We start from the raw sequence: 26,991 nt of genomic DNA, 5'->3' as shown, positions 1-26,991 counted from the left end.
GTGGTTCCTTAAATAGGACATCAGAAGCACAAGCAACAGGTGAAAAAATTAATTGGACTTAGCAAAACTAAAATCTTTCGTGTATCAAAGGACACTTGAGCGAATAAAAAGACACTGTACACAGTGGAAGAAAGTATTTGGAAATCCTGCATCTGATAAATCAGGGTCTAGAATCCAGAACATAGAACCCAATTTAAAAATGGGCAAAGGGCTAGAATATTCATTTTCCCAGAGAAGATATGCAGATGGCCAAAAGTCACGTGAGAAAACGCTGCGTGTTATTCATTAGGAAAATGCAAATCAGAACCATAATGAGATAGCACTTCACACCCACCAGGGTGGCTATAAAAGAAAGGAGTTGGCAGGGACACAGAGACACAGGACCCCTAATACGTTGCTGGTGGGCGTGTGGAAACAGGCTGTGGACATCAGTTTGGCTGTCCATCAGAACATAAAATACAACAGTTGACCAAGCAGTTCACTCATCGGTGTCTACCCAAGAGAACTGAAAACGTGGCCGCACAAAGACTTGTACGTGAATGTTTATGGCCAAATGTCCATCAGTGCAGGAATGGATGAACAAAATGTGTGTACGTATAACGGAATATTATTCAGCCATAAAAAGAAATGAAGTACTGATACATGCTACAATATGGATGAACCTCCAAATATGCCAAGTGAAAGAAGCCAGACACAAAGGTCATGGCATTCCATGTATGATTCCATGTATATGAAACGTCCCTAACAGGCAGCTGCAAGGAGACAATACAGGAGTGGTTGGCTGGGGTGGGCAGTGGAACTAACCACATCAGGCACAGCGTGTCTTTTTTTTAAGGATTTATTTATTTATTTGAGCGAGAGAAGGCGCGTGTGCACACGCAAGCAGGGAGGAGAGGGAGAAGCAGGCTCCCCACTGAGCAGGGAGCCCAACGTGGGGCTCGATCCCTGGACCCCGGGGTCATGACCTGAGCCGAAGGCAGACACTTAACAACTGAGCCACCCAGGCGCCCCAGGCACAGGTTATCTTATATAGAGGATGGAAGTGTCTGAAACTACGGCACTAGGCACATGACTTGATAAATTTACTGGAAGTTTCTGAAGAATATACTTATGATGGGTTTTGTTAAATAAATTACGCTATCTCAGTAAGTTGCTTAATCAAAAAACTTGGCCCAAAATAGTGACTGACAAAGCCGCTCCCTAGTTTGGCTCTGGTCCGTGTAGTCGAGCTCTTCCTGTAGTGCGCAGTCCTGGGCACTGATGTCCACAGGTTTTCTTTCCCGGGGTCGGGTGCTGACGTTTCTAGTGTCTGCAGGGAAGCGGCGCTGATTGCCGCTGCCACCTGAGTCCTTGTGCTGTGGGGAAGCACCTTGAGCCGGCTGCTGAGACGGTCATCGGAGCTGAGCTGGGGGGCCTGCTGGCGCTGCTCTTGGGGCCGAGCTTTACTTCAGCGCACAGGAACTATAGTCAGTTTTCCAGACCAGAATTTGGGACTTGGGAATCTGCCAATAGCTTTCATGCTCTGTCTGGAGCTACATTTAGAGTCTGAGAGAGATGGGGCCTCCAGGGCAGTGGATCAGGCCCTGGTTTGGATGCTGATTGTAGATGGGAGGAGGGGCTTCCGTAGGCTCTTCCTTGTGGAAGGTGCCAAGACAGCCCTCTGAAGGTGGGTGGGTGCTGGTGTGCATGGTTTAGCACAGCGATGCCTGCTTGTTCTCCTGGCTCTAGTTCAGCAGCTCAGGGAACTGCGGTCAGTGGCTTAGGGTCTCTCCAGAGTGAGTGCCTTCCCGGGGATGGACATCAGGGCGGTGTACCGGTGGCTAGTGGCTGCCCTTTGTGGTCATCCTCATGGCTGTGAGAACCAGTGGTAGGTTCACAGTGCTGCTTTGTCTTGATTTGTTAGTGAAGCACAACGTGCATAGACAACTGTGGAGTGTCGGGCACCCCAAGAGGTCTCTCCAGCTTCTGGAGGGTTGTCCTGGCCGTTCTGCTGAGCTGACCAGCCGTAAAGCTGGGCCCAGTGGGAGTTGGTGCCTTTTCTGTGTACTGATGACTACCTGTAAGCTAGGGGGGTGTAGGAGGCATTGGTCTCCATGCTTCTGGGGTCACTGAGCAGGCCAGAGAAGATAGCTAATCATGTTGGCTGAAAGCAGGCCTCCTAAAGCCGTCTGCTGCGTGCCAAGTGCATGAGGTGGGGCACCCTCTTCCCCGTTGGGGAGTGGGGTTCCTGCAGAGCGGAAGGCTGCATAGTGTCTGGTGTGGAGGGACAGGCACCAAACGGCCTGAGGCGTGTGTGTGCGGCAGACGGGCTGTGAGTCCGTACTTGCTCAACAGAGGCTGTGACCAGCCCTCGGCATTCGCTGAGTGGAGGGGGGGATTTGGCACCCACTTCCCAGCTGTCCATTTCTCCTCTGCCTCTCACTGGCAGAATTTGATGTGTAAGCCTTGAGGAGAAGACGCAGGTCCTGCAGCCCAGTGAGAAGGCGACTGTGGCCTGCCGTGAGGCTGGACATGTGGTGGGCTGGGTCCTAGAGCATGCCAACCCAGTGCTGAAGGTCGGTCTGACTGTTCACCTTACCCGGGGGATTGTGTGTGGTCTCTGGTCGTGTGGGCACAGTACATTCACAGTGGCAGCCCTTCTTCTCCTTCCCAAGGAATGTAATGGTTAGGAGTTGGGTTCCAAAGATTGTTCAGGGATGTGTAGCGGAGAAGGGGGGGGTGTTGGTTCCAGGTGGGATCTGGATGCCGGCCACCTGACACCCCCGAGGTTTGATGTTAAACTTGCCTCACTCCTAAGCTTTGGACCCAGTGGGATGGCTCCTCTAGAACTTCCTTGGGACTGATAGGGTGGAGGTGGTTTCCTTGTTAATCTTTGGGATGACCCCACCCGGACCCACCTAATCCTGGGTGGGGCCCAGGGGTCTCCTCTCCTCCCACGCCCTTGTGACCAGTGGTCATAGTAGGGCATATTGGTCTGGGATATTCCATAGGTGGGACCTGGAAGGGGCCAAGAGCTCTGCGTGGGGAGTGAGCAGAGTACTGCCTGCCTGTGTCTTCTAGGTGTCCACCATCCCCTGGAGTAGAGGGCTCGGCTCTGCCCCATGTTTGCCCAGGGAGAGTATCTGTCCACACGGGAGCAGCTCTTTGACCGCATGTGTACGATGGTGGGGGGACAGGGTGGCTGAGCAGCTGTTTTTTGGGCAGATCACCACCGGGGCTGTTCAGTGCCTGTGACCTTGAGGAAGGTCACCCAGAGCACCTCTGCCCAGGTAAAGGGCAGCCATCCTAGTGGGGGGCTCTGCATGGCTGAGTCCCTCCAGGCTTACCCCCAGCTCCTTACTTCCAGATTGTGTAGTTTGGGTTGAGTGAAAAGCTGGGACAGGTGTCCTTTGACTTCCCCCTCGACAAGGCGAGATGCTGGTGGAGAAGCCACACAGCGAGGCCACTGCCCAGCCCATTGATGAGGAGGTGCGGCTCCCATCAGCTCCGCCTGTCAGCAGGACCTGGACCTGCTGACCTGGTGCCAAGAGCAGGTGGACAAGGTGAGTGGGGCGGGTCCTGGCTTGGGGCACTCCCATCCTCATGGGATGTTGGGTTTGGGGTTTGCCTTGGCAGGGCCTGCTGTTCTGGGAGCAGCTGAGTGACAGGCAGCTGTGATTTCTAGGTGGGCAGGCCGCTGCTGGAGACGGAGGTGCTGGAGGAGGCCGACATGGTGGAGCTGTTGGGGCCCGGGCCTTTGCGGAGAAGTCCACCCATGAGGAGTTTGTGGAAGGCACCGGCAGCCTGCAGGAGAACGTGTCCCTTCCTCAGGGGCGGGAGGAGGGGACTGCAAAGCGCCACCTGCAGGAGAGCCCAGCTAGGAAAGCTCCTTCCAAAATCACTGGAAAACAAATTAAAACATGGTAACAGCAAACGGGTGTTTTAGATCTGGGCAGTCAGACCACAGCCCTAGAGGACGGGGTCCCCAGTCAGAGGGGCGGGCAGTAGGCCCCCAGGGAGAGCAGTGGGCGAGTGTCCTCCTGGTGGGGTTTTGGGTTTGGACCTCCAGCTGAGGAGCTGGAGGAGGCCTCCCACAAAAGGAGGTGGGTGGTGGGTGGATTTGGTGGGCAAGTGTGAGTGCTGGTCTCTTTAGTCGCCCCAAGGAGAGGAGGCTTTGGCTCACTTCAGAAATTCTGAAGGTTTAGTTAAGTGGCAGAATTAAGAAAAGGGAAATCTCAGCTAGTTATCAAGGGAAAGTGTTAGGTTTTTACAACAGCTGTTTGGGTTGGTGGAAGGCCTGTCAGTGGTTCTGGAGGAAACTCAACACTTCCCACAGGTGTGTGGTTGGGGGAGGGTAATGGAGCCATGGGGGCCCTGAACCACTGCCACTGCCCCCCCCAGCACCCGGGCACTGCTCTGAGCACAAGGGAAGCAGTTTCTCAGCCAAAGCAGCACCCGTTCCCTGGGTAGGCGGCTAGGTTGTATGTGGAGAGCCCTGTTGTGGCTGCCCCTGGTAATGCTCTTCCTGGTGTTGGGGAGCTGCCAAACGGAAGAAGGCCAGTTCTGGGTTGTGAGCGCTAGTCCTCTGATGCCGTAGGTTGGCTGGTTGGTCTTGGAGCATGGCCAGGGCCCGGCCCGGCGAGCTGGGGTCACGACTGGCCTGGGGCTCAGGGGCAGTGTCTGCTTGTTCTCCACGCATCCTGCCTCCCAGAGGTATCAGAATCATGGCAGTAGAGGGCTGTCAGCCCTCGGGTGGGTGCATGTCTGGGACCCCTGGTGCTCGGCGCATCCTGGGGAAGGGGTGGTTCCGCTTGCTGCCTCATAGTACCTCTGCTCTCTGCTTGGCCAAGACCAGACACTGGGACTTGTTTAAAAACTCCGTCGTACTCAAAAATAGCATTTCCAACTTGGGACAAGCACTTTCGACTTTTGTTGTTTGTAAAACGTGCCATTGTTGAATTTTTTACATCTCCAGAGCCCATCCTGTAATGAAGTCCCCACTAAACCCAGTCTTCATTAGCTGAGCTGCGTGGGGACCTGCCAGGGTCCTGTCTCGGGGCTCCCTCTGACAGAGGGGAGGGTGCTCTGGTGTCCAGAGCCTGGGACCTGTTCATTTTGAGGCTTGGCACAGTCCCTCTCTGGGGTCCGGGGCATGCTCTCAGCACACCTGGGTGCTCCCCAACCCCAACCCCTGCTGTTTCCGGCCTTGGATGCCCTCGTGCTCGCCTCCCCCGTCTCCTCAGCTCTTCTCTTCACCTGTTTGGGCCATCCGGGCACATACTACACAGGCCCAGGGACAGAGGAGACCTGGCCTGGAATCTTCCATGTGGGAGGTTCAGGCTTCCCTCCAGAGAGCCCAGTGGGAACAACTGCCTGGCATGGGGCCCAGGGCCTGTCTTCTGGGCCCCTTGTTTCAGGGGTAATCCAGAGGATTGGGGTTTTGGCCTCACCCTTGGCCTTCTCCTCACAGGCCTTACCTACTGGCTCCCTTCTTGGGACAAGCTGCTGCTCTGGGCCTGGAGCTTCCTGGGAACCTGCCTGGGCTGGAAAGACTCGCCAGAGTGCACCTTGTGCTTTTCCGGGCCTGGGCCTGGGCTTGGGGTGGGGGACAGGATCTTCACTTCCTAAGGCCTAGAAATCCAGGGCACTTGTCCTGGAGACATGGCCCACATGAGCAGCCCAGAGGAGCCCCCGGTGGCTTCAGCTGGAGGAAGACCAGAGCAGGCTCCTAGAGCAGCCAACCCCACCCCCACCCCCCAATACACACTCCTGAATGCTGGTGTCACCTGGAACGGAAGAGACCGTGCTTGGGCCTTAGGAAGAGATGAGATTTTAATCTGATCTTGTGTAAATATTAAGCTCTGCGGAAGGAAGCCGTAGCAGGAAGGCTTGGAGATGGGGAGCATGATCCTGGTGGGTGGGGTGGGTGGGGCATGCAGCTGCCCTCAGGGGAGTTGATTTTAAGTGAACTTCGGGGTGGTGCCTGGTAAACATCGTTTACGATGAGTTGGGGCTCATCGTATAGAGGGAGCAGGCACCGTCCCTCAGCATTTCTGAGGCCGGTTTTCTCAGCGGGGAGCTTGCCTCTAGCACAGCGGGTCTAGGGCCACGCCCAGGGCTACAGGAGAGCAGGTGTTCCTTCCCTAGAAATGTTTGAGTGGGGAATGGGTCAGGGTGGGTTGGCCTGGGGACCAGAAGCAAACTTTCACATTTATTTTAAAACTGTTCTTGGACTTGCTGTCAGAGCAGAGCCTCTTCAGTCCCTTAGGTCATAGAAAGCAGCAGTGGGAGCAGCTAAGCCTGGTGCCCTTAAGTCGGGGGCTGGGGGGCCGTGCCGTGGTCCCCTCATGTTCCCAGTCTCCCTCAGGCTGCACTACCCCAGGCCAGGACGGCATCTAAGGGCACAGACCCAGGACTGTGCATGCCTCTGTGTGCGTTTGCGTGACAGGCTGTGGGGGTGTGTCCCCCTGCCCACTCCCCCCCACCCATGGTCTGAGGCAGTCGTGCCATATTTGGTGTTCTGAGCTGAGGACGGTGGCCTGGGCTGTCACACAGGAACTATGACAAGCAGGGTCTCAGGGCCTGGGTAGGAGGTCCTGGTGCCAAGAAGAGGATGGGATTGAAAGGAAGGTGGCGTTGTTGAGGACGGACTCCCCTACCCACATTCTTGGCTGGGTAGCAGAGCATCCCATGGGCTGGAGCGTGGTGTAGCCATTCCCAGACCGGAACCCTGAGATCCTCGGGGGTTTTGCAGAGAAGCTCTCTCTGGCTTCGGTCACCCTTACCCCGCACCCACTTGGGAATCTTGTGGCAGATGAGAGCACCAGTCCTGCAGACAGAAGTTTCCAAGAGGCCTAGGCCACTCCCACCTCATCCTCAGGCGCTGTGGTCCCTGATCAGGGACTGGAAAGGAGCGGGGACGTAAGGCCACTGGGCTGTGCTTGTGCTGGGGTGCCCCGAGAACCTGGCCCAGAGCCACTTGGAGTGGGCAGAGTGTCCGTGGGGTCAGAACTGTCCAGATTTGCACTGCCCTGGCCCCAAGGCCAGCTGGCCTAGTCCTCCTTGGGCCTCTCCACGGTGAGAAATGTGTCCACAATTGCTGGCTGGCGCTCCGGGTCACCAAGCGGTTGCTTCTCTCGGTTCTGCTCAGCCCTGGTTCGTGTCCAGGAGGGGGAGCGCAGACAGCCGGCCCGGGGCAGTGGGTGCAGGCCTGACAGGAACACAGGGGTCAGGTCACTCCTGCAGCTACTGGGCTGGGCCTGGCCACACACTGGGGTCCCCTGGACGCTTAGAAAACACAGATGCCAGGCCACCAGTAACGTGGACTTGTGGGTCCGGGTGCAGCCCGCGCAAAGGCTTTTTTGATGGCCCAGGGAGGGTCCCTGTGCAGCCGAGACCACACCCTGGGTGTGAGCCTGGCCCCAGCAGCCAGCTGCCCCCTTATCCTCCCAGGGTGCAGGCTCTACAGGGCCGGGATCTGAGCACCCCCTCCCCACCCCCACCCACACAAGGTGTGAGAAGGGAGAGAAGAAGGTCCCTGGGCCCCCATACCCCCACTGGCGGTCTTGCCATTTCTGGGGCCCTTGACGTCTTGGGCCAAGGGCAACACTTCCTCAGGAACCAGAGGGGAAACTAAGGCTTGAGCTGTGGAGCCAGGGCTGATGAAGGCCACCCCACTTTGCTTGGCCTAACTTGTGATTAAATTCACATGTAGTAAATTTTGCTTTTGATGGGGACTGTTACTTTGGCCTTTTGTTGGCATTTGGAAAGGAGAATTGAGCAAAACAGAAAAATTCCTTGAAGTTGGACAAATACACATGTAAAATGCAAAAATACTGAATGAGATGGTGCAGTCACAAGCACCAATTTTGACACACGTGTGAGAATATTATTTTGAAAAATAGGGGTTGTGGAGAGCCATGTTCCATGGGCTGGGGCCCCAGAACCGCCCCACGCCACTCGCCATGCCCCAACACCAGCCCACCTGCTGGCGATTCACCGGCCAGGCTCTCGTCGTCTGAGTCAGCAAAGACCTCGGCCAGCTCCTGGTCAGACATGTCGGTCAGCTCGGTGAGGTCCAGGAGGTCAAAGTGTACCTCCAGGGAGGAGACGCTGCTCAGGGGCTCTGCAGGGCGGGCGGAGGGGGCTGCTCATAATGGGCATAAGTCTGTCCACCCAGGGCAGGGACCTGGGAAGGGACCACTTTCCCTTCCCCTGCCGCCACCAAAGCCCCGGGGAAGAACCAGAGCTCTGGTAGAGCCCCGTGGGGTCAGGGTAAGATGGGGCAGGACCCCCATCCCCCCATCGACTCTCCACACTCAAGACTGAATGCCTTCTGGGTCCCCCATTTTGCAGATGGTATAGCCAAGGCCACAGAGCCCGAGCTGTAAGAGCCCAGATGCAGCGCCCCTCCCCTCCCACACCTGGGGGGGTGTTTGGACAGGATGTGGACCCGACCCTCCATTCCCCAGGGGCTCACGGTCCCTGCAGAGTACATGCAGGTCAGCTGTACTTACGCCTCCTCTCTGTGACCTGCAGGAGCCCCGGGGCTGGTGTTGGGATGCCCACCTCCTCCTCGGCCGTGGGTGGGCGGTAGCTCTCCCCTGCCCCATGGGCCAGGGTGCCCAGGGCTGCCTGTGGTCCCTCCACCTCCTGAACGGCTTCTGCAACAAAGACAGAAGGTGTTACCTGGGAGGAGAGATGCCGGTGGGGAAGACGGGAGTCCGTGGCTCACTGAGCCCTCCTCTGAGGCTCTGGGCGGCGACCAGGGTTGCCTGGGGTAGTCTTGGGTTGGGTTCCCAGACAAGGGCCACTGGGTGGCAGGAGGAAGGGAGTGCGCAACACTGTCGTCTGTCTCTACTTTCAGGTCCAGCCAACTGTCCTGTGGTCACTTTTGCATTTCCTTACCTTTTGGGTCTGTTTGATCCAGAATGGCCCCTGCTTGCCTGTCTGTCCTCTGTGGATGCACTTACAAAAACTCACGTTGTTCTGTTTGAATGCATAATGATTTATTTTCATAGTAAAAGAGACTGGGGGATATTCCTCTAGGTTTCTTCTATGTAATTTTTTTGGAAAGATTTAATTGCTCATTTTTTAGATTTGACAATTTTTTTTCAGTTGAGAGCAGTAGGCCCTGGGGGCAATCTGCTTGGTAGAGACTGCCACTCAGAGATGGACCCCTGCCCCATAGAAGCGCCAACCCCACCCTTCTGTTGGTTGGGCCAGCACCTTGACCTCTTAGCTCACATCCCTCCATCCAAATTTCCTACCAGTTCCTCCAGAATGTTCCAGAGCCCATCCACATCTCCCCCTCCTGCTGCCTCACCTTGTCACTCCCTAAACGCAGCCAGAGAACCTGTCAGGCATGTCCCCTGAGGCAGCTGGATCCCTTGGCTCCCCCATGCCCCCATTGTGGACCCATAAAGAGTGAACAGATGCCCTCCGGCTCCCCTCAGCAGTGCTCTGTGACGCACCAGGGTCTTGTCTAGGGAAGCCCAGTTGGGCCCCTAGCGCCGGGAGCTGCCTGCCACGGGTGGGCCTTTCAACAGTGCAGTCAGCAGCCAGGATGCTGCCCAGCAGGTCCCGTGTCTAAAGGGTCTCCAGCAAAGTGGGAAGATAAGCCATCCATTCACAGCTGTAGAGCTGGCTGGGCAACACCTGGCCTCCTCTAGGAGGGCACCACCCTCCCTGGGAGGTGTGGCTAAGGGAAGGTGGGCCTGGGGACCTGCCCCTGCTGTTCATGGGGTTTGGGGCTGGCCAGGCTGGACGGGGCTCAGGGGGTCTGGTCTCCACTTCTCTGATGCATTTGGAACGTGACTTCTGAGTATCCTCGGAGGGTAGAGTTACACCCACCACTGTCCTGGCCCGCCCAGCCCAGCAAGGACACCTTCCCACCCAGAGGGCACGAGAGATGTAATTCAGACCCTGCTCTGAGCTGGGGCCCCTGCCTTGAACTTCTCCATCCATCCCTGTCGAGAGTCCTCGAGGAGCCTTTACTCTGTGGGACTCGGGAACCTGCTTTGTTTCCTTGAGTGGGGAAGTACAGCACCTGGTCGCTCTCTCTGAGGCTATAGGACGGGCTCACATCACGCTGGCCTGTGCTGTCATAATTGTGAGATGCTTCCATGCACATGGCCCATGGTGACAGGTGAGGCAGGGGGACACGGTAGGGGATACACCTCACACAGATGTCATCAGGACTTTGCTACTCTGGGAGAAGCCGCCGAAGGGTTTTGAGCTGAGTAGGACATCTACCTCCATTTTTAGGAGATGCAGGCTAGGTGGGAAGGATGAAGTCCACAGATGTTGAGACAGTACAGGGTGAGGGGCAAGCACCACTATAGATGCTGGGGTTCAGGGGTCTCAGATGGCCTAGACTGTCGCACAAACTGTTAAGAAGCACATTTTGACAAATGTCAACATCCCTGAAAGAGCCAAGCATCTACGGTCGATGGCATCATGGATGATGGATAAACAAAATGTGGTCCATCCACACAAGGGGATATTACTCAGCCTTAAAAAAGAAAGAAAGCACTGACACAGGCTACAACATAGAGGAGTCTTGAAAACATGGTAAGTGCAGGCAGCCGGTCACAAAAGGCCGTGCATTATGATAACATTTATATGAAATGTCCAGAACAGGCAAAACCACAGAGAGTAGAAAAAGTAGATTAGAAAAGACATAGACAGTAGATCGTTGGTGGTTTCCAGGAGCTGGGGTGTGTGTGGAATGGGGGGTAACTACTAATGGGTATGGGGTTGCTTTTCAGGTTGATGAAAATATCCTAAAATTAGATGGTGGTGGTGGTTGCACAATTTTGTAAATACACTAAAGGCACTGAACCTTATGCTTTAAAAGAGTGAATTTTATGATAAAAGAAATCCTCAGTGGAAACAAAGGTTGACTTTGGATGGAATTGAAGGGCAAATCCAGGAGGACTTAAGACATCAATTAACATTTGCTGTGCACCTACTATGTGCCAGGCACCAGGCTCAGAGGCTGGGAGTCGGTAAGAGAAGTGTGACCTCTAGGACCTAGGCTTGGTTCTGGCACACACTAGGTGCACCATAAATGTTTGTCCAGTGAATGAACAAGCCCAAGACCCCACCCCATAGTTTCTAAGTGGCTGTGCTAGGAATCACCTGTCTGTGGCTGAGGCCCACAGCTCTTCCTGGGGTAGGAAACAGGAGTGATCGCAGAAGCAGGCAAGGGGTGGGGGTGCTTGGTGCCAGGCTGAGCAGGGGCACCGGGGGCCAGGCTGTGGGGTAGCAACACCGTGATTCTCAGCGCAGCCCCCATCAAGCCCCTGCAGGGGCCACTGCTGCCCTGACCTGTGCAGGCAGCAAAGCAGTGCCCCATGGGGACTGCAGTTACCACAGTTACCACAGTTCTGCCCCCAGCACCGACAGCTGATGTGAGTGGGTATGATAGGGTTACCTTGCACTAGGCTGCTGACCTATTTTCCGGCACATTTGTGTGAGAACTTGGCCCAAATCTTAAGTTCCCTGCTGTGTGCCCTGGGCCTTGCCCTAAGCATTGAGGAGGTGCTCTGCATGAACAGATGAACAAATTAATGAAGTGAATAAATGAATATCATATACAACAAAATGGCAGTGGGGAGGCAGAGATGGTCACAGAGATGGGCACCTGTACGCCATTTCCCTAGCCCCTTGTCCTTGCATGTCGAGGATGCTGGGTGGGCCGTGCCAAGGCGCAGCCTCCTGAGTGCAGGGCCGTGGCCTCTCTCCCTGTGGCCGTTCGGACAGACTTGGGAGTTGGGTGGGTCCAGAACCTTGGTTTACCAAAGGTCCCAGTTGGGGCCCTTCAAGAAGCGCACTTCCTTCTCATCTCCATGTCTGCATACTTTGATATTAAGAAATTACTGCCAATTTGTTTAGGTGCAAAAATGGGATTTTCATTATGCTCTATGAAAACCTTTTAGAGACATTTTGAGAAATACAGATGAAATAATATGTCGAGATTGGCTACAAATTACTACTGAAAGGTGGCTGGTGGTGGTCTGGTTGAGCAGGCTGGGAGGACACAGGGAGCTTTACCACATTGTTCTACTTTTTTGTGTGTTCCACATGCTCCAGAATCAAGTTTTCAAAAGTCCGTGAACTGAGAGAATGACGGTCACAGCCATCCATCCATGATCTCGAGGGATCCCACGGCATGGGGATCACCAGGCCACTGTGTAGGCAGGAAATGGCTCCACAGAGTGTGAGCCCTCCCAGTGGGGCCCCCTCTGCTCCTACTCCGACTCCCGCAGAGGAGGCACCTGATAAATACATCTCTGTGCATGGAATGAGTACGTGAGATTCATAAACTGGAGGATCACGAAGCCCCTCTCCCCAGCGCCTTCCCTCCCTGTCTCACTCAGGGCTCCCACAGCCCTGCGAGGGAAGTGAGTCTGTCCCCACTGACAGAAGTGGACACGGAAACTGAGGGCCAAGCTGCTTTGCCCACATCTCTCAGAGCTCTGTGCTCTCCAGCCCTTGCCCTCCAAACCTTTCCCATCACATCCCCACATAGCTGCCACTGGGAAGTCCTGGGGTCCTGGGACTGTCAGTGGCAAGAAAAAGCTGGATCCCTTAAACAAGGGACAAAACAAAGAAAACCCACACCCACCAGCTCTGGGTGTGTCCGGTGGTGTTTGCCGGGTGGGTGACAAGGGCCCTCAGACAGCTGTCTGGGCTGCACCTGCCCAACTCAGACTGCAGACAGCAGTGGGTGGGCCCATGGCTTCAGGACACCCCCCTGGGGGCCATCCCTTTGGGGTCCAGATGAGGTCGCTGATGTGGCTGGGGTCCCTCCTCAGGTCCCTGTAGGGTCACGAGTGGCTCCCTGGGATGGGACCTCCAGGAAACCCATGATGCGTCTGGGGCCTAGCCAGGCCGGTGGAGGCGCTCATGGCGCCGAACACTCTTCCTGAAAAGGACTCTTGAGGTGGGGGTTCCTAGAGTTTTCCTCCCGTCACCAGCTGTCGCCCTGCCCGAGCCAGACTCCAAAGAGGGGAGATCTAGGTAGAATCTCAGACGTCAGAGTCGCCGAGAGCCGACAGGGGCTTCGAGGAGGCCTCCTTCCGTGCATACCTGCCCTCCCAGATGCGAGCGCCCCTGGGCCTCGCCCTGGCCGAAAAGCCCTGAAAGCGTGGGGCAGGGCCCCCCCGCAGGCCATGCCCGGTGCAACGCCCCCCTTCCCCCCCCCCCCCCCCCCCCCCGGCCCTATCCCAGCGCGGTGCCCTGCAGGATCCCAGCGGCGGCCTCCCTGCCCTAGCCCCCGGCGAACAAAGCAGATACGCGGCCCAGGAGGGCAGCGCCGACCCCCACGCCTCGCAGAGGTGTACCCCAAATTGCGGCCCGGGCACACCCCATGCCCAGACCCCCCGGACCCCGGCTCTGCTGGTTTGGGGTTCAGCACGAAACTCTGGGCCAACCACCCAGGAGCGCGCCAGGCGGCTGCCGCGACTGAAAGCGCAGAGGACAAGGGGGCGGGGACGCGATGTGTGCGCCCCCCGCCTAAAGCGGGGGCCGTTCCCGGGAGGTGCCCCCGGCCTGGCTCCCCCGGCGGCAGGCCAGGCTTCCTCCGGCTCCGGCCAGGCTCAACTCGGAGATACCGGTGGGTCTCATGCGGCCCCCGGGAGCAGCCGATGAGTGGGCCGGGGGGGGGTGGGGGGAAGGGGCTGCGGCTGGCTGCGGGGGAAGGCGCAGCTCGGGGACTCCTGGGGACTTGGGGCCGCACTCACCTCCCGGGCCGGCGCCCTCCGGGGGCTCCATGCGGCCGGCGGGGTCTGGGAGGGGCGCGGGCGGCGGCGGCGTCACCCAGCCCGGGCGCCCCTGCAGCTGCGGCGGCGACTTGGCCCCAGCTCGCGGCGCAGCGCATCGGGGCAGCAGCCGGGGGGCCGCGGCGGCAGGGAGGAGCCCGCGGGGCGGGGCGCGCAGCTGCTCCGGGGCCCGGGTTCCCCCTAGCATCCTCCCCCCGGAGCCCCGCAGCACAGGTGCGGCCCCGCCCCGCCCCGCGCGCGCCCCCTGCCGGCCTAAGCTCCGAGGCCCACCTCTCCCACCGACCTCCGGGGCTGCGGACCCACCCGCAACCGGCGGCGGCCTCCCATCCCCGGTCCGGCCCTTGCGCCCTCTGCGCCCCCCACAGCGCGCTCACTTCTCCTGCAGCGGTGCCAACTTTCGTCCATTTGTTCACCCCCAGATATTTATGGGGTGTCAGTTACGTGCCGGCGCCTCGCGGGCCAATGGAGAGGAGGCACAGAGGGGAAGCAAAGGCGGCGCCCAAACCCTTGGCCCCAAAGCAAAGAATTGCAGATTGTGATGAATACTGTGAAGAACACTGCGGGTGGGGCTGGGCGAGAGTTTAATGGCGAGGCCGGATGGGGGCGTGGGTGGGAGATGGGAGGTAGGGAGATGGGAGCGGGCAGAGAGAGCGCCCCGGGAGGGAAGGCAGGGTCTGGGCGCCCTGAGAACGACATGCAAGCCCCTGGAACGCGACCCTGTGCCAAGCTCTTTGTGCGCAATATCTCAGTCATTCCCCCAGAGATCCTAAGAAGACGGTGTCCTGGTTTTCCAGGTGGTAGAGAGGGTAGGTAAGCTGACCAAAGTTGCACAGCCAGGCACTGGAAGCCAAAGGGTCTGAATCCAAGCCCAAAGGCTGCACTTTTATAAAAACCAAACCAAACCAAAGAAGAGCATCAGGGAGAAAGAGTTTGTTCCCGGCTGGGAGTGGAAAAGGCCCACAGAGGAGGAAAGTGGGTATGAATTTGGTGTTTGCAGGAAAGGCACCATCTCAAAGGCAGGTGGTCCACATAGCTTCAGCCAACCAAGGCACTCACTGCCCAGTCCAACTCCAGTCATACAGAACCCACAGCCTTTGAGATTGTCAGTCAGCGAGGCTGGCTAATAGTTCCCATTTTTCTTTAGTTTACAAAACAAATGAAAACAAAAACTTCAGTCTGCAACCTTCTAAAATGATTTCATGACCCACCAGAACTAGCCTTTGTTGTGAGCTACAGCCTCCTTGCAACCCCAAAAGGGGGAGAGAATGGTCTCTCAGGGAAGAAACTGAATTATAGGGTGGGTGGTGGGGACATAAGCAAGCCAGTCAGTGCCCTAGGAAGCTGGGGCAGTGGGTGGGCACTGGCTGTTCAGAGTCAGCTGGGGTGGCAGATTGTAGTTCTCAAAATGGTGAGATCAGTATTTCTGATTCCACTTCCAGAACCTTCCGCTCCCATCAAGACACTCCCCCATTGATACTCCTTCTGTTGAACCTGGGCGAGGCTTGTGATGGCTCTGGCCAATAGAGTGTGGCAGAAATGATGCCATGTGACTACTGAAGTTGGGTCATAAGGGGGTTCAGCTCAGGAGGCCCCCCCCTGGAACCTGGCCACCTTGTGTGAGGAAGCCCAGGCCACTTGAGAGGCCACCTGTGTGTGTTCTGGCCGCCAATAGCCATTAGGCCAGACTCAAGTCTCTCGGCCAATGGGCAGACATGAGACTCCACCTTTGAGCCACCCCTCTGGGGGTGGTCTGTGGAGCTGAGGTGTCCTGTCCCACAGAGTCCTGGCTGAGTTGTAAATTCATGAGCAAGAGAGATATTGCCACTGTTAAACCACTACTTTTTGGGGGTGACCTGTTATGCAGTCATAGTAACTGTAAGAGCAATTGTTTAATAATTATCCCCATTTGAGAGATGAATAGGTGGATACAGAGGGGGTCTTGTCAAAGGCATCCCAGCTAGTGAATAGCAAGTGATCTGATTCCAGAGGCCAGTGTTTATTTATTTTTAACTTTTCATTAAGAACATTTTCAAATAAAAGGAGAGAGAATAGCATGATTAACCTGCATGTACCCATTATCCCATCACCGAGATTCAACAGTTAGCAACTCATGGCTGATCCTGTTTCCTCCCTATTATCAATCACCTCTCTCCACTGCTGGATTGTTTTTGTTTTGTTTTGAGTAGGCTCCATGCCCAGAGTGGAGTCTAACAGGGGGCTTGAACTCATGACCCTGAGATCAAGACCTGAGCTGAGATCGAGTTGGACATCTAACCAACTGAGCCACCCAGGCACCCCTGCTAGATTGTTTTGAAACAAATCCTACACACTATATAATTTCATTTGTAAATACTTCAGTATCGATCTCTAAAAGAGAGCCCAAAAATAAATAAAAAAGAGAGTTCATTCTTCTTAAGGACTCTATTATCCCAACATCCAGGCATCTTTCGAGTTGATGTAGTGGCCTGGGGCAGTTTACTTGACCACCGAGGAAGCAGGCATTAGGAAGAGCCAGACATGAGACAACATCAGTGGGTTTGTATGTATCAACATTTACTCTGTGATTTTGCTGGAAACTCAGATGCCATTTATCTGGGCTTCAGAGCTGCACAGCTTGATGCTGAATAAAAGTATCCTGAGCCACACATGTGGAGAAAAGGCTCTTTTCTAAGAATCTGAACTCAAATACAATATGAAAAGCACAGGTCACCACGGGCCCTGTCAGGGCTCCCTTGAACTATTCATCTCTGCAATGCATACCGATAAACTAGGCGACTCTGTTGGTTTTAACAAATGAATTCCCTGTCTGGTTATCCTTAGCTAACCCTCTTATTCTTGCCCTTTTTGCTGAAAGAAATTAATGTTAATGCATTTATTTAATTCAGAGATCCCAGACTTCTAAAGCAAAAAAACCAATCAGCATGAGGCACCTAGCATATTGGGCAGTGTTAAATAACAATAATTACCCCTCTGTGTTACCCAGCTGCACTGTCTCGCCTGCCAACCCTCCTCTGGGAGGCCCTGGCATCGCAGGAGGAGGCGCCTATCAGGCCAGTGGTGTCTGGCTCAGAGGCGCAGGCTCTTGGCTGTCCAGGCACAGTGACATGACCAGACTTCACAAAGGCCTCCGGGCTGGCTATAAGTAAATCATGGCTCTGTGCAAGCCCCACTCCAAAGCAGCCGGGGCTTGGGTGGGCAACCAGAAGCCCCTTAGGGTCATCACTGTGGCTCTCAGATCCCTGCCTCTGTGTGTGCTGGGGCCTGAGCAAGCCCAATGAACGAGGCATCTTCCTCCTTGGGTGGGACTGGCCGATCCAAGCTCACCTAAGCCCTTCTTCTGCACTCACACTCTGTCCTCAGTGCAACTCTCCAGGGGGGGAGAAGATTCTGGAATCTTCTCCATCCCCAAGCAGATGGGAAAACATGACCTGCTGCAAAACCACTAGTTAGGAAGATGCCAGTGTAGAGGGTGTAGAAAAAAAGAGGACAAATACTGTGTAAAGACGGGTACTCTCAGCTTTCTGGGTGACATAGAGTGAGGCACGTAGGTAATAGGGTGAAATTCACTTTCGAAATCACAATAATGACTAGCGGTTTTCAGAGCAAAAGGTTAGGAAGGGAACCTTAAAACTTTTTTTCTGCAGTGCCTGTCTGGAAACTTCTGGCGGACGCTTCTCGTTTGTCCTCAACGTCCTCGTCCGTAAGGACAGGGGTCACAGAGGAAACCTCCTCAGAAAGAGCAGTCTAAGTTTGAGAAGGAGACACTTGCGGATTTCAGAACTTCAGAGCTAGCTGGAAAATATTTTTCTCTCCTATTTTCGTTTTGTTCTGACGGTTTGCAGAAACCCAGCTACCTTCTATCCTCACTCGGACAGCAGGTGAGAGGAATCTTCAAAGGCGAGCAGGGTGGGGTGTGGCCCGTGGGCATAATCTCAGCCCAGACTTGAATCTCGTTTGGATACCTTCTGGGAGCCTTGGGTGGCCGATCCTTCTTTGCTCCCTGTCTCCGTCCTTCACCGAAAGCATCTTTACCGAGCACCTGCTATGTACTGTTGTAGGCGCTGGACGTAAGAGAAAACAGTTCCTCCCCCCTTCATGGAGCTTAAGTTCTAGTCAGGGACACACGCAAAATCCCGCAACGAAATGCATTTAGGAATTTCGGGGAGATGAAGCGCGTGGTTGATACCGGGCTGCCGGAAAAATCTACCGGACTCCGCAACCCCGGGTTCCGCCCAGTGCGCGTTGCTAGGAGCTCGCCTCCGCTGTTGCAAGGGGCTGTCGCGGCCGGCTGAGTCTCGCGAGGATCTCCGAGACTTCGCGCGGGACCGCCCATGGGTTGCCGGGAGACGGCGCAGCCTCGGCGGGGCGGGAGCCATCTGTCTGCAGGCCGCGGCCGGTCTCGACCACCAGAGCCATGGTGAGGAGGCGCGGGAGACCCGGCTGGGTTCCGTGCGGGGGCCTGGGGCTCCTTGGTTAGCCGGCCCTGCGCGCAGAGAGACGACTGGACGGAGAGGCCTGGGTTCCCGGGACCTGTGCACTCTGAGACCCCAGAGTGGGGAGGCCTGGAGCTCTGGGTTCCTGGCATTGAGGCCTTGGTGCTCTCGTGGCGTCTTCGTGGGGAGAGCACTGGGTGCTACGGATCCCGCACGCACTTTGGAGCTGAGAGATCTGGGCTTTCCAGGATCCGGTGCTCACAGGGGTGCGCATAAACGCCCCCCACCCCAAAAAAATTCCAGGGTCTGGTGTGCACGCTTTCCAGAAGACAGAACCTGGGTCAGAAGGATTTCCTATCTGGAAGGAAGTCTCAGTCCTCCAGATCCTTGGGACCCAGGGTTAGGGGCCTGGAGCACAGTCGGGGGCAGGCGATACCCTAGGACCTCCAGTCTCTGGGATGAAGAGCCTGGGGCGTACCACAGTGGCTAGAGGTCCGTCTACCCCGAGGCGTCCTGGACAGAGCCTCAGGGTACAGGAGCTGCTCTTTCGTTGGAGAGCCTTGGAGGAGTCAGGCCTGTATCGAGATGAGCAGGGTGGGAGCTCTCTGCCTCGCCAGTTCTTCCTGCCTCTCTCACTGTCAGGGTCCTCAGCTGCCCCACCACTCTGATAGAGGAGTTTTCAGTAGCTCATTTTCCAGGCAGATGCAGCAGGAGGGGTATGAGCTAGTGGGGAGGACACCTCTCCAGGAGCTATGCCAAACCCCTGCATTTGGCTGTGAGTTGCCAAGTAGTTATGAACCGGTGGGACCTTCTCATGGGGTGGACTTCTTGGAGTAGAGGGATTAGAAAGGCGGCAGTAAGGTAGGAGTGAAGATTTCAGTGCGTGGGTCTTTTAGAATCAACTGGAAAAGGCCACCAAAATACTTAGGTTTATCACTAGCTTGTCCGAATATGGGTGATTTTCCTATTTTCTTTTTGCTTTTCTATGTTTTCTAAGATATCCATGCAAAAATTTTTTTGTAATCATAAAAATGTTAACAGACACGTAGACATACACATACACATATAGAAACATTAATAGAGACATTTAGACGCATACACAGAAACGTTACAGAAACATGGAGATGCATGCACACATAGAAGCATGGGTCACAGAGTTGGGAGAAGTGAAGGCAGAAGCCAGGGATTTGGAAATTCAGTACCTGCTTGAGTGGCCCTTGGGAAGTGAGTGGGGGTGGGAGGTTCTTTCATCTTGTCAAAGTTGTTAGAAGCAGGTGTGACACTAGGAACCGGTCCTGTGTGGTGAACCATTTACAGAGCACCCATGGTGAGTGCTGTCTGCTTCAGCTCTTGACCAGGGTTCTTGGAAGGAGTTTTATATTTGGAAGAAAGGAAGCCTCATGTTACCCCTGTGATCATTGCTGTAGGTCCATTTCTCCTTACACATACCCAAGAGTTTCTTGCAGGTTTCCCTGTGGTGGTTACCAAGCATTATCGTGAACACGGTAACATTTGACAGTGTGCTGTTGGGGTTCTTCTTGTCCAAGTAAATTTTGCATTCATATCCAGGCGGTCTCTGCCACATACCAAGGAGTGGATTTGGAACCAGTTCCCCTCCCTTCCTTTCTGAGGGAGAAAATGTTCTCTTCTGAAGAGGAAGATTTGTCCTTGTTTTTCCTTGTGGGTAGTTATGGGTGGGAAGCCTTAGGGCACGGTGATGTGCTCCAGGTGGGGCATGTCACAGTAAGCCATAGGAGACAGGAACCAGAACAGGTCTCCCTGTCCCAGTGTGCCCCGGGGGTTAATCAGAGCCAGCCAGATGGTGATGTCTTTAGACAGAGCCCTCCTTCCTTACCCAATCATCTCTTTAATCAAAGGCGCCCAAGAAGAAAGGGAAGAAAGGAAAAACCAAAGGTACCCCGATTGTTGATGGGCTTGCTCCAGAGGACATGAGTAAGGAGCAGGTGAGCAAGGCCTTGGCCTGGTCCTGGGTTGGGTTGGGACTGGTGGGTATTGTTTCAAGTTGTCTCTGGGTGTTTGCCTTTATGAACCTCTTTCGCCGCCCACTGTCTCCTCGTCCATCTCCCCTCAGTCTGCTCCTGCACTTCTGTCCAAACCAGGATATGCCTTCTTCCATTTCCATAATTCTCATCAGCTCCAAAGCTATCAAATGCAGTACATATTAAGAAAAAAAAAAAAGCAATATAGCTACATTGAAAAATTTTTAATAGGGTGATAGGAATTTGGAAGGAAATGCTTTTCTGATATAAAAACTATTTTTAATTTTCTTTTTTAAAAAGATTTTATTTATTTGACAGAGAGAGAGAGAGAGCGAGAGAGAGCACAAGCAGGGGGAGCAGCAGAGGGAGAGGGAGAAGCAGGCTCCCCGCTGAGCAGGGAGCCCGACGACGTGGGCCTCAATCCCAGGACCCTGGGATCATGACCTGAGCTGAAGGCAGATGCTTAAGGACTGAGCCACCCAGGCATCCCTATTTTTAATTTTCTGTGTATCCTTTCTTTTTTTTTTTTTTTTTAAGATTTTATTTATTTGAGAGAGAGAGAGAGAGAGAGAGCACGAGGGGGGAACGGGAGAGGGAGAAGCTGAGCAGGGAGCCCGATGCGGGACTCGATCCCGGGACTCCAGGATCATGACCTGAGCCAAAGGCAGTCGCTCAACCAGCTGAGCCACCCAGGCGCCCATCTGTGTATCCTTTCAATTTTACCCTTTTATGTACCTGATGTTCGCTGAGCTGTTATCACAATATATGCATATATAGTATTCTTATTTATTTTATTTGCCATTAAACAGTAGGAATTATTTATTTTTATTTTTTTAAAAAGGTTTTATTTATTTATTTGAGATAAGGAAAGAGAGAGGGAAAGCATAAACGAGGGGAGGGGTAGTGGTAGAAACAGGCTTCCCGCTGAGCAAGGAGCACAACACGGGGCTCAAGCCCAGGACCCCGGGGCGCCTGGGTGGCTCAGTCGTTAGGCGTCTGCCTTTGGCTCAGGTCATGATCCCAGCATCTTGGGATTGAGCCCCCCCGTCGGGCTCCCTGCTCTGTGGGAAGCCTGCTTCTCCCTCTCCCACTCCCCCTGTTTGTGTCTCTCACTGTGTCTCTCTCTGTCAAATAAATAAATAACATCATAAAAAAAAAACACCCCAGGACCCCAAGATCATGACCTGAGCCGAAAGTAAATGCTTAACCAACTGAGCCACCTAGGAGTCCCAGTAAGATTTATTTTAAGCCACTTGTCCATTTTGATGAAGTTAAGGGCTAGAAAACATAATTATATAATTATAATTAAAAGGTTCCCAAAAATTGCAACACATGGTGAACCATGAGAGCAGATGTAGTGCCTCCTCTAGCCTCCATGTTGATGACTGACCCGTGAGTATCTGCTAGGGACCTGTTGAGGGTTCCATGTCAGCTTGTGTTAATAAACCTAACTTTCTTTTGATAGCTTTTTAAAAAAGATTTATTTATTTATTTGAGAGAGAGAGAGAAGCAGATTCCCCGCTGAGCTCAGGGCCCGACGAAGGGCTCAGTCCCAGGATCCTGAGATCATGACCTGAGCCAAAACCAGGACTCGGAGGCTTAACTGACTGAGCCGCCAAGTCTCCCCTCTTTTGGTAGTTGTAGAATAAGACACAGGTACAAAGGAGAGTCATGTGACCTGAAGTTGGTGAGCTGGGCAGAGGCACTTGCACAGTGGTGAAGAGTTGCTTCATTTGATTTGATTATTTTTAAGGTGAAAGTGGTTTTTTTTTTTTAAGATTTTATTTATTTGAGAGAAAGAGCACAGAGGGAGAGTAAGAGGGAGAAGCAGACTCCCTGGTGAGCAGAGAGTCTGACATGGGGCTTCATCCCAGGACCCCGAGATCATGCCCTGGGCTGAAGGCAGATGTTTCACTGACTGAGCCACTCAGATGCCCCGAGTTGCTTTATTTTACATGCAGAGAAACCATGGGCGATTTAAGCAGATGGTGATGGGTTCAGGTTTGTATTGGAGAGATCACTGGAGCTTCTGCGTGGAGATTGGATTGCACGTCACATTGCCCCAACACTTGAGCTGTTTCTTGTCCCTCGGGGTACAGAACTGGGACACAGCAGTGATCAGTCACCACAGGTAGACTGACACCTCAGAACCATCCGGGGTCCAGGCAGGGGTGAGGGACTGGGGACTGCAGTCCGTTCTTTGGCTGGGTACCCTATGGACATTGTGCCCCAGGGTGGTATGTTTTCTGATTTTTAAAGAGAAGCTAGAAATCTGTGTATTTATAAGAAACCTGACTATTGAGTGAATTCTGACACCATGAGCCAGTCAAAGTAGGTAGGAGCCTGGATGCCCCAATTCTTTTTTTTTTTTTTAATTTAAATTTTACTTATTAACATACAGTGCAGTATGGGTTGCAGGAGTAGAATTCAGTGATTCATCACTTCCATACAACACCGAGTGTTCATCTTAACAGGTGCCCTCCTTAATGCCCATCAACCATCTATACCATCCCCCTCAACCTTCCCTCCATCAACCCTCAGTTTGTTCTCCATTGTTTTTTTTTTTTTTAAAGAAGAGGAGACCCACTTCCTCTATTTTTTTTTTTTTAAGATTTTATTTATTTATTTGACAGAGAGAGACACAGTGAGAGAGGGAAGACAAGCAGGGGCAGAGGGAGAGGGAAAAGCAGGCTTCCCGCTGAGCAGGGAGCCCGATGCGGGGCTGGATCCCAGGACCTGGGATCACGACCCCAGCCGAAGGCAGACGCTTAATGACTGAGCCACCCAGGTGCCCGTGTTCTCCACTGTTAAGAGTCTCTTATGGTTGGGGCCCCTGGGTGGCTCAGTTGGTTAAGCATCGACCTTCAGCTCAGGTCATGATCCCGGGGTCCTGGGATCCAGCCCCGCATTGGGCTCCCTGCTCAGTGGGGAGCCTGATTCTCCCTTTTCCTCTGCCCTTCCCCTCTGCTCATGCTCTCTTTCTCACTCATGCTCTCTCTCTCTCTCTCATGCTGTCTCCTCTCAGATAAATAAAATCTTTAAAAAAAAGAAGAGTCTCTTATGGTTTATTTCCCTCTCTCCCTTTCCCCCACCCCGCTTCCCATATGTTCATCTGTTTTCTTAAATTCCACATATGGGTGAAATCACATGGTATTTGTCTTTCTCTGACTTATTTCACTTAGTATAATAACCCTCTAGCTCCATCCATGTTGTTGCAAATGGCAAGATTTCATTCTTTTTGATGGTTGAGTAGTGTTCCATTATATATATGAACCACATCTTTATCTTTTAGTACCATCTTCTTTTAATACCATCAGTTGATTGACATCTGGGCTCTTTCCATAGTTTGGCTATTGTGAACATTACTGCTATAAATGTTGGGGTGCATGTACCCCTTCGAATCTGTATTTTTGAATCCTTCGGGTAAATACCTAGTAGTGCAATTGCTGGGTCATAGGGTAGCTGTATTTTTAACATCTTGAGGAGCCTCCATACTGCTTTCTAGAGTGGCTGCACCAGCTTGCATTGCCCTCAACAGTGTAGGAGGGTTCCCCTTCCTCCGCATCCTCGCCAACATATGTTTTTCCTGACTTGTTCATTTTTGCCTTTCTGACCCATGTGAGGTGGTATCTCATTGTGGTTTTTATTTGTATTTCCCTGATGCCGAGTAATGTTGAGCATTTTCTCAAGTGTCTGTCAGCCACCTATATGTTGTCTTTGGAAAAGTGTCTATTCATGTCTCCTGCCCATTTCTTAACTGGATTATTTTTTGGGTGTTGAGTTTGATAAGCTCTTTATAGATTTTGGATACTAACCCTTTATCCGATGCATTGTTTGCCAATATCTTCTCCCATTCTGTAGGCTGCCTTTTAGTTTTGTTGACTATTTCCTTTGCTGTGCAGAAGCTTTTTATCTCGATGAAGTCCCAGTAGTTGATTTCTGCTTTTGTTTCCCTTGCCTCTGGTGACGTAGATGACTGATTCTTTTTTTTTTTTTTTTCCACACTGCAATAGTTAATTTTATTTGTTCAAGGGCTCATATTGCAAGCATTAAACCACGCATGGGCTTTGATTTTGTGAGCCCAGATTCACATATTTAGGAAGATAAAAGCAAACTGTGATCCATGTATATGGATGAAAAACTAAAGGCTCACAGTTAATCACATCATAGTTTTAAATTTCTACAGCCTAGGGCGCCTGGGTGGCTCAGATGGTTAAGCGTCTGCCTTCGGCTCAGGTCATGATCCCAGGGTCCTGGGATTGAATCCCGCATCGGGCTCCCTGCTCCTTGGGAGCCTGCTTCTCCCTCTGCCTCTCTCTCTCTCTCTCTCTCTCATGAATAAATAAATTAAATAAAGTTAAAAAAAATTTCTACAGCCTAGAAGCCAGAAGTCACAGATCTTTTAGGTCTTTCTGGATGTCCCACAGGTATCTGCACTTTTCTTGAGCTGGGCAACCCCATCATCCTTCAGCTTCTGGTTGATCACACTGGTTAAGCCCCAAGCGTTCAGGATACATGGAAGGCTCAGGAAGACTTCGTTCTCAATGCCATACATCCCCTTCACCATTGTTGACACTGGATGAATCCTGGATAGATTTTTCAACATGGATTCAATGAGATCAGCCACACTTAATCCAATAGCCCAGCTGGTATATCCTTTTAGCTTGATGACTTTGTAGGCACTTTCCACAACCATCTTATGTACTTCCTTCCAATTTTCACTGTCATTGTCTGTTTCCATTTCTGGATTCAGTTCCTGAAGAGAAATGCCTGCCACATTCACTCCACTCCACACAGCCACACTTGAATCGCCATGTTCTCCCAAAATCCATCCATGGCAGCTGCTGGGATGAATGCCAAGTTTTTCAGCCATAAGATAGCGAAATCTAGCAGAATCCAGATTACACCCACTTCCAGTTACACGGTGCTTGGGTAGTCCACTTAGTTTCCAGGTAACATATGTGAGAATATCCACTGGGTTGGAAACCACAATTATGATACCATCAGGACTGTACTTGACTATCTGCGGAATAATGAATTTGAAGACATTAACATTCCTCTGCACCAGATTGAGCCGGCTCTCTCCTTCCTGCTGGCGGACTCCTGCAGTCACCACCACAATCTTAGAATTGGCAGTCACAGAATTGGCAGTCACAGAGTAATCTTTATCTGCCACAATTTTAGGTGTCTGAAGAAATAAGCTCCCATGTTGCAGATCCATCATTTCTCCTTTGAGTTCATCTTCTAAAACATCCACAAGGGCAAGTTCATCAGCCAGAGACTTTCCCAGAATGCTGATGGCACACACCATACCAACTTGTCCAACACCCACTACAGTGATCTTATTGTTTGGGATAGGTTGCCTCTTCTTCTGCAACTGGTGCAATCAGTTTTTCCTTAAGAGTTGCCATTGTGCCCAGAGAGAACCCGCGGGGAGAGTCGCGCGAAGAAGTCAATGTTAGCTCCCTGTGTCTCCTCGGGCGCTGTAGATGACTGATTCTTGATGGAAATGAAATTCGCAAGGACGCCAAGAGCCTGCCCCACTTTTCTTTTAAATTTAACCTATTTGCAGATTTGCAGTTGGCTTTGGACCAAACCTTTTTGACTGTTAGCTGGTCTTTTGGTTTTGTATATTTTTTTGCTTAACGCATATCTTAAAAGGTGAGTGTTTTTAAATTTAGTATTATTCTTTGAATATGTATATATGGTGCTACACCATTTTCATTTCTTTGGGCGATATAATCTTCCAGGAGATTTACTCTGATTTCTCAGTCATTTCCCTCTTTAAAATTATCTTAGATTACTACCTTAAAAGAAAAATTTTTTAAAAGATTTTATTTATTCATTTGAGAGACAGAGACAGAGATAGCGACAGAGACAAGGAGTGGGAGGGGGAGAAGCAGGCTCCCCGCCGAGCAGGGAGCCCGATGTGGGGCTCGATCCCAGGACCCTGGGATCGTGACCTGAGCCGAAGGCAGATGCTTAATGACTGAGCCACCCAGGCGCCCCTTAAGTTTTTTTTTTAGGATTTATTTATTTATTTGAGAGAGAGAGCATGTGCGTGAGCTGGGGGAGGGACAGAGGGAGAGAGCCTTCAAGCAGACTCCCTGCTGAGTGTGGAGCCTGGCAGCGGCTCGATCCCACCATCCCATAAGATCATGACCTGAGCCCAGATCAAGAGTTGGACTCTCAGGCCACCCACGTGCCCCTTCCTTTTAAAATTTTTTGATGTCGTAATAATGGTGTGGCTAATATCTTTGAGCAGAAAGCTCTTGTGTTCTTTTGAGAAATTTCTTTAGTCTAAATTCCCAGGAATGGAATAAAGGATATAATCATTTTATGATTATTAGCCACATTCAAGATATTTCTATTTTCTGAATGTGTCCTATCCTTAGAACCTTACTAGCATCATATTTTAATTTCTTACTTTTGGCTTTTACTTGTTTTTAGGTGAGAGTGGCCCTCCTTTCTTCTTTGCATTCGGTGGGCCGCTGCTGGGTCCTCATGGCTCTGCCCTGCTTGGCAGGTGGAGGAGCATGTCAGCCGCATCCGCGAGGAGCTGGACCGTGAACGTGAGGAGCGCAACTACTTCCAGCTGGAGCGGGACAAGATCCACACCTTCTGGGAGATCACGCGGAGGCAGCTGGAGGAGAAGAAGGCCGAGCTGCGGAACAAAGACCGGGAGATGGAGGAGGCTGAGGAGAGGCACCAGGTTGAGATCAAGGTAAGTGGGGCTGACTTGCCCATCCCTGCTGGACTTACCACATGGAGCAGAGAAGCTGGACAAGGGGC

At 52.8% G+C, this 26,991-nt stretch overlaps 3 protein-coding genes across 20 annotated transcripts in view; 1 reads left to right on the top strand and 2 right to left on the bottom strand.

The window, feature by feature from the left end:
• GAS8 (growth arrest specific 8) overlaps positions 1-26,991 on the top strand; it is a 57,173-nt gene that overhangs the window by 19,092 nt on the left and 11,090 nt on the right. For 6 of the 16 annotated variants that reach the window (XR_003524029.2, XM_027617245.2, XM_027617247.2 and 3 more), the window contains 2 exons: positions 20,077-20,163; positions 26,726-26,923. Coding sequence is in view for 15 of the 16 variants with exons in the window: in XM_027617245.2 (XP_027473046.1) it covers positions 20,077-20,163; positions 26,726-26,923 (285 nt within the window). In the remaining variant the exon portion in view is untranslated. Of the gene's footprint in view, positions 1-953; positions 3,543-3,664; positions 3,903-18,112; positions 18,184-18,251; positions 18,466-20,076; positions 20,164-25,740; positions 25,861-26,649; positions 26,924-26,991 lie in introns of those variants that run through there. The other 10 variants (XM_027617254.2, XM_027617253.2, XM_027617248.1 and 7 more) reach the window with 10 other exon arrangements.
• On the bottom strand, positions 5,477-17,208 carry DBNDD1 (dysbindin domain containing 1). 3 transcript variants are annotated; one of them, XM_035724891.1, is made up of 4 exons: positions 17,091-17,208; positions 8,496-8,642; positions 7,964-8,104; positions 5,477-7,189 (listed from the first exon to the last, which is right to left on the bottom strand). In XM_035724891.1, the coding sequence occupies exons 3-4, from the start codon at positions 8,034-8,036 to the stop codon at positions 7,032-7,034; spliced, it is 231 nt and encodes a 76-aa protein (XP_035580784.1). In that variant the 5' UTR covers positions 8,037-8,104; positions 8,496-8,642; positions 17,091-17,208; the 3' UTR covers positions 5,477-7,031. The 3 variants fall into 3 exon arrangements, with proteins under 3 accessions (XP_035580784.1, XP_027473063.1, XP_027473061.1); XM_027617262.2 differs by lacking the exon at positions 17,091-17,208 and adding an exon at positions 14,141-14,223; XM_027617260.2 differs by lacking the exon at positions 17,091-17,208 and adding an exon at positions 13,728-13,984.
• Positions 24,200-25,525, bottom strand: LOC113935360 (L-lactate dehydrogenase B chain-like). The gene is made up of 2 exons (XM_035724890.1): positions 24,577-25,525; positions 24,200-24,386 (listed from the first exon to the last, which is right to left on the bottom strand). The coding sequence occupies exon 1, from the start codon at positions 25,508-25,510 to the stop codon at positions 24,602-24,604; it is 909 nt and encodes a 302-aa protein (XP_035580783.1). The 5' UTR covers positions 25,511-25,525; the 3' UTR covers positions 24,200-24,386; positions 24,577-24,601.

The sequence above is a fragment of the Zalophus californianus genome, chromosome 17 (genome assembly GCF_009762305.2).
Source record: "Zalophus californianus isolate mZalCal1 chromosome 17, mZalCal1.pri.v2, whole genome shotgun sequence".
Lineage (NCBI taxonomy): Eukaryota > Metazoa > Chordata > Mammalia > Carnivora > Otariidae > Zalophus > Zalophus californianus.
Note: the sequence above shows the minus strand (reverse complement) of the source record. Positions and strands in the feature narration are given on the sequence as shown.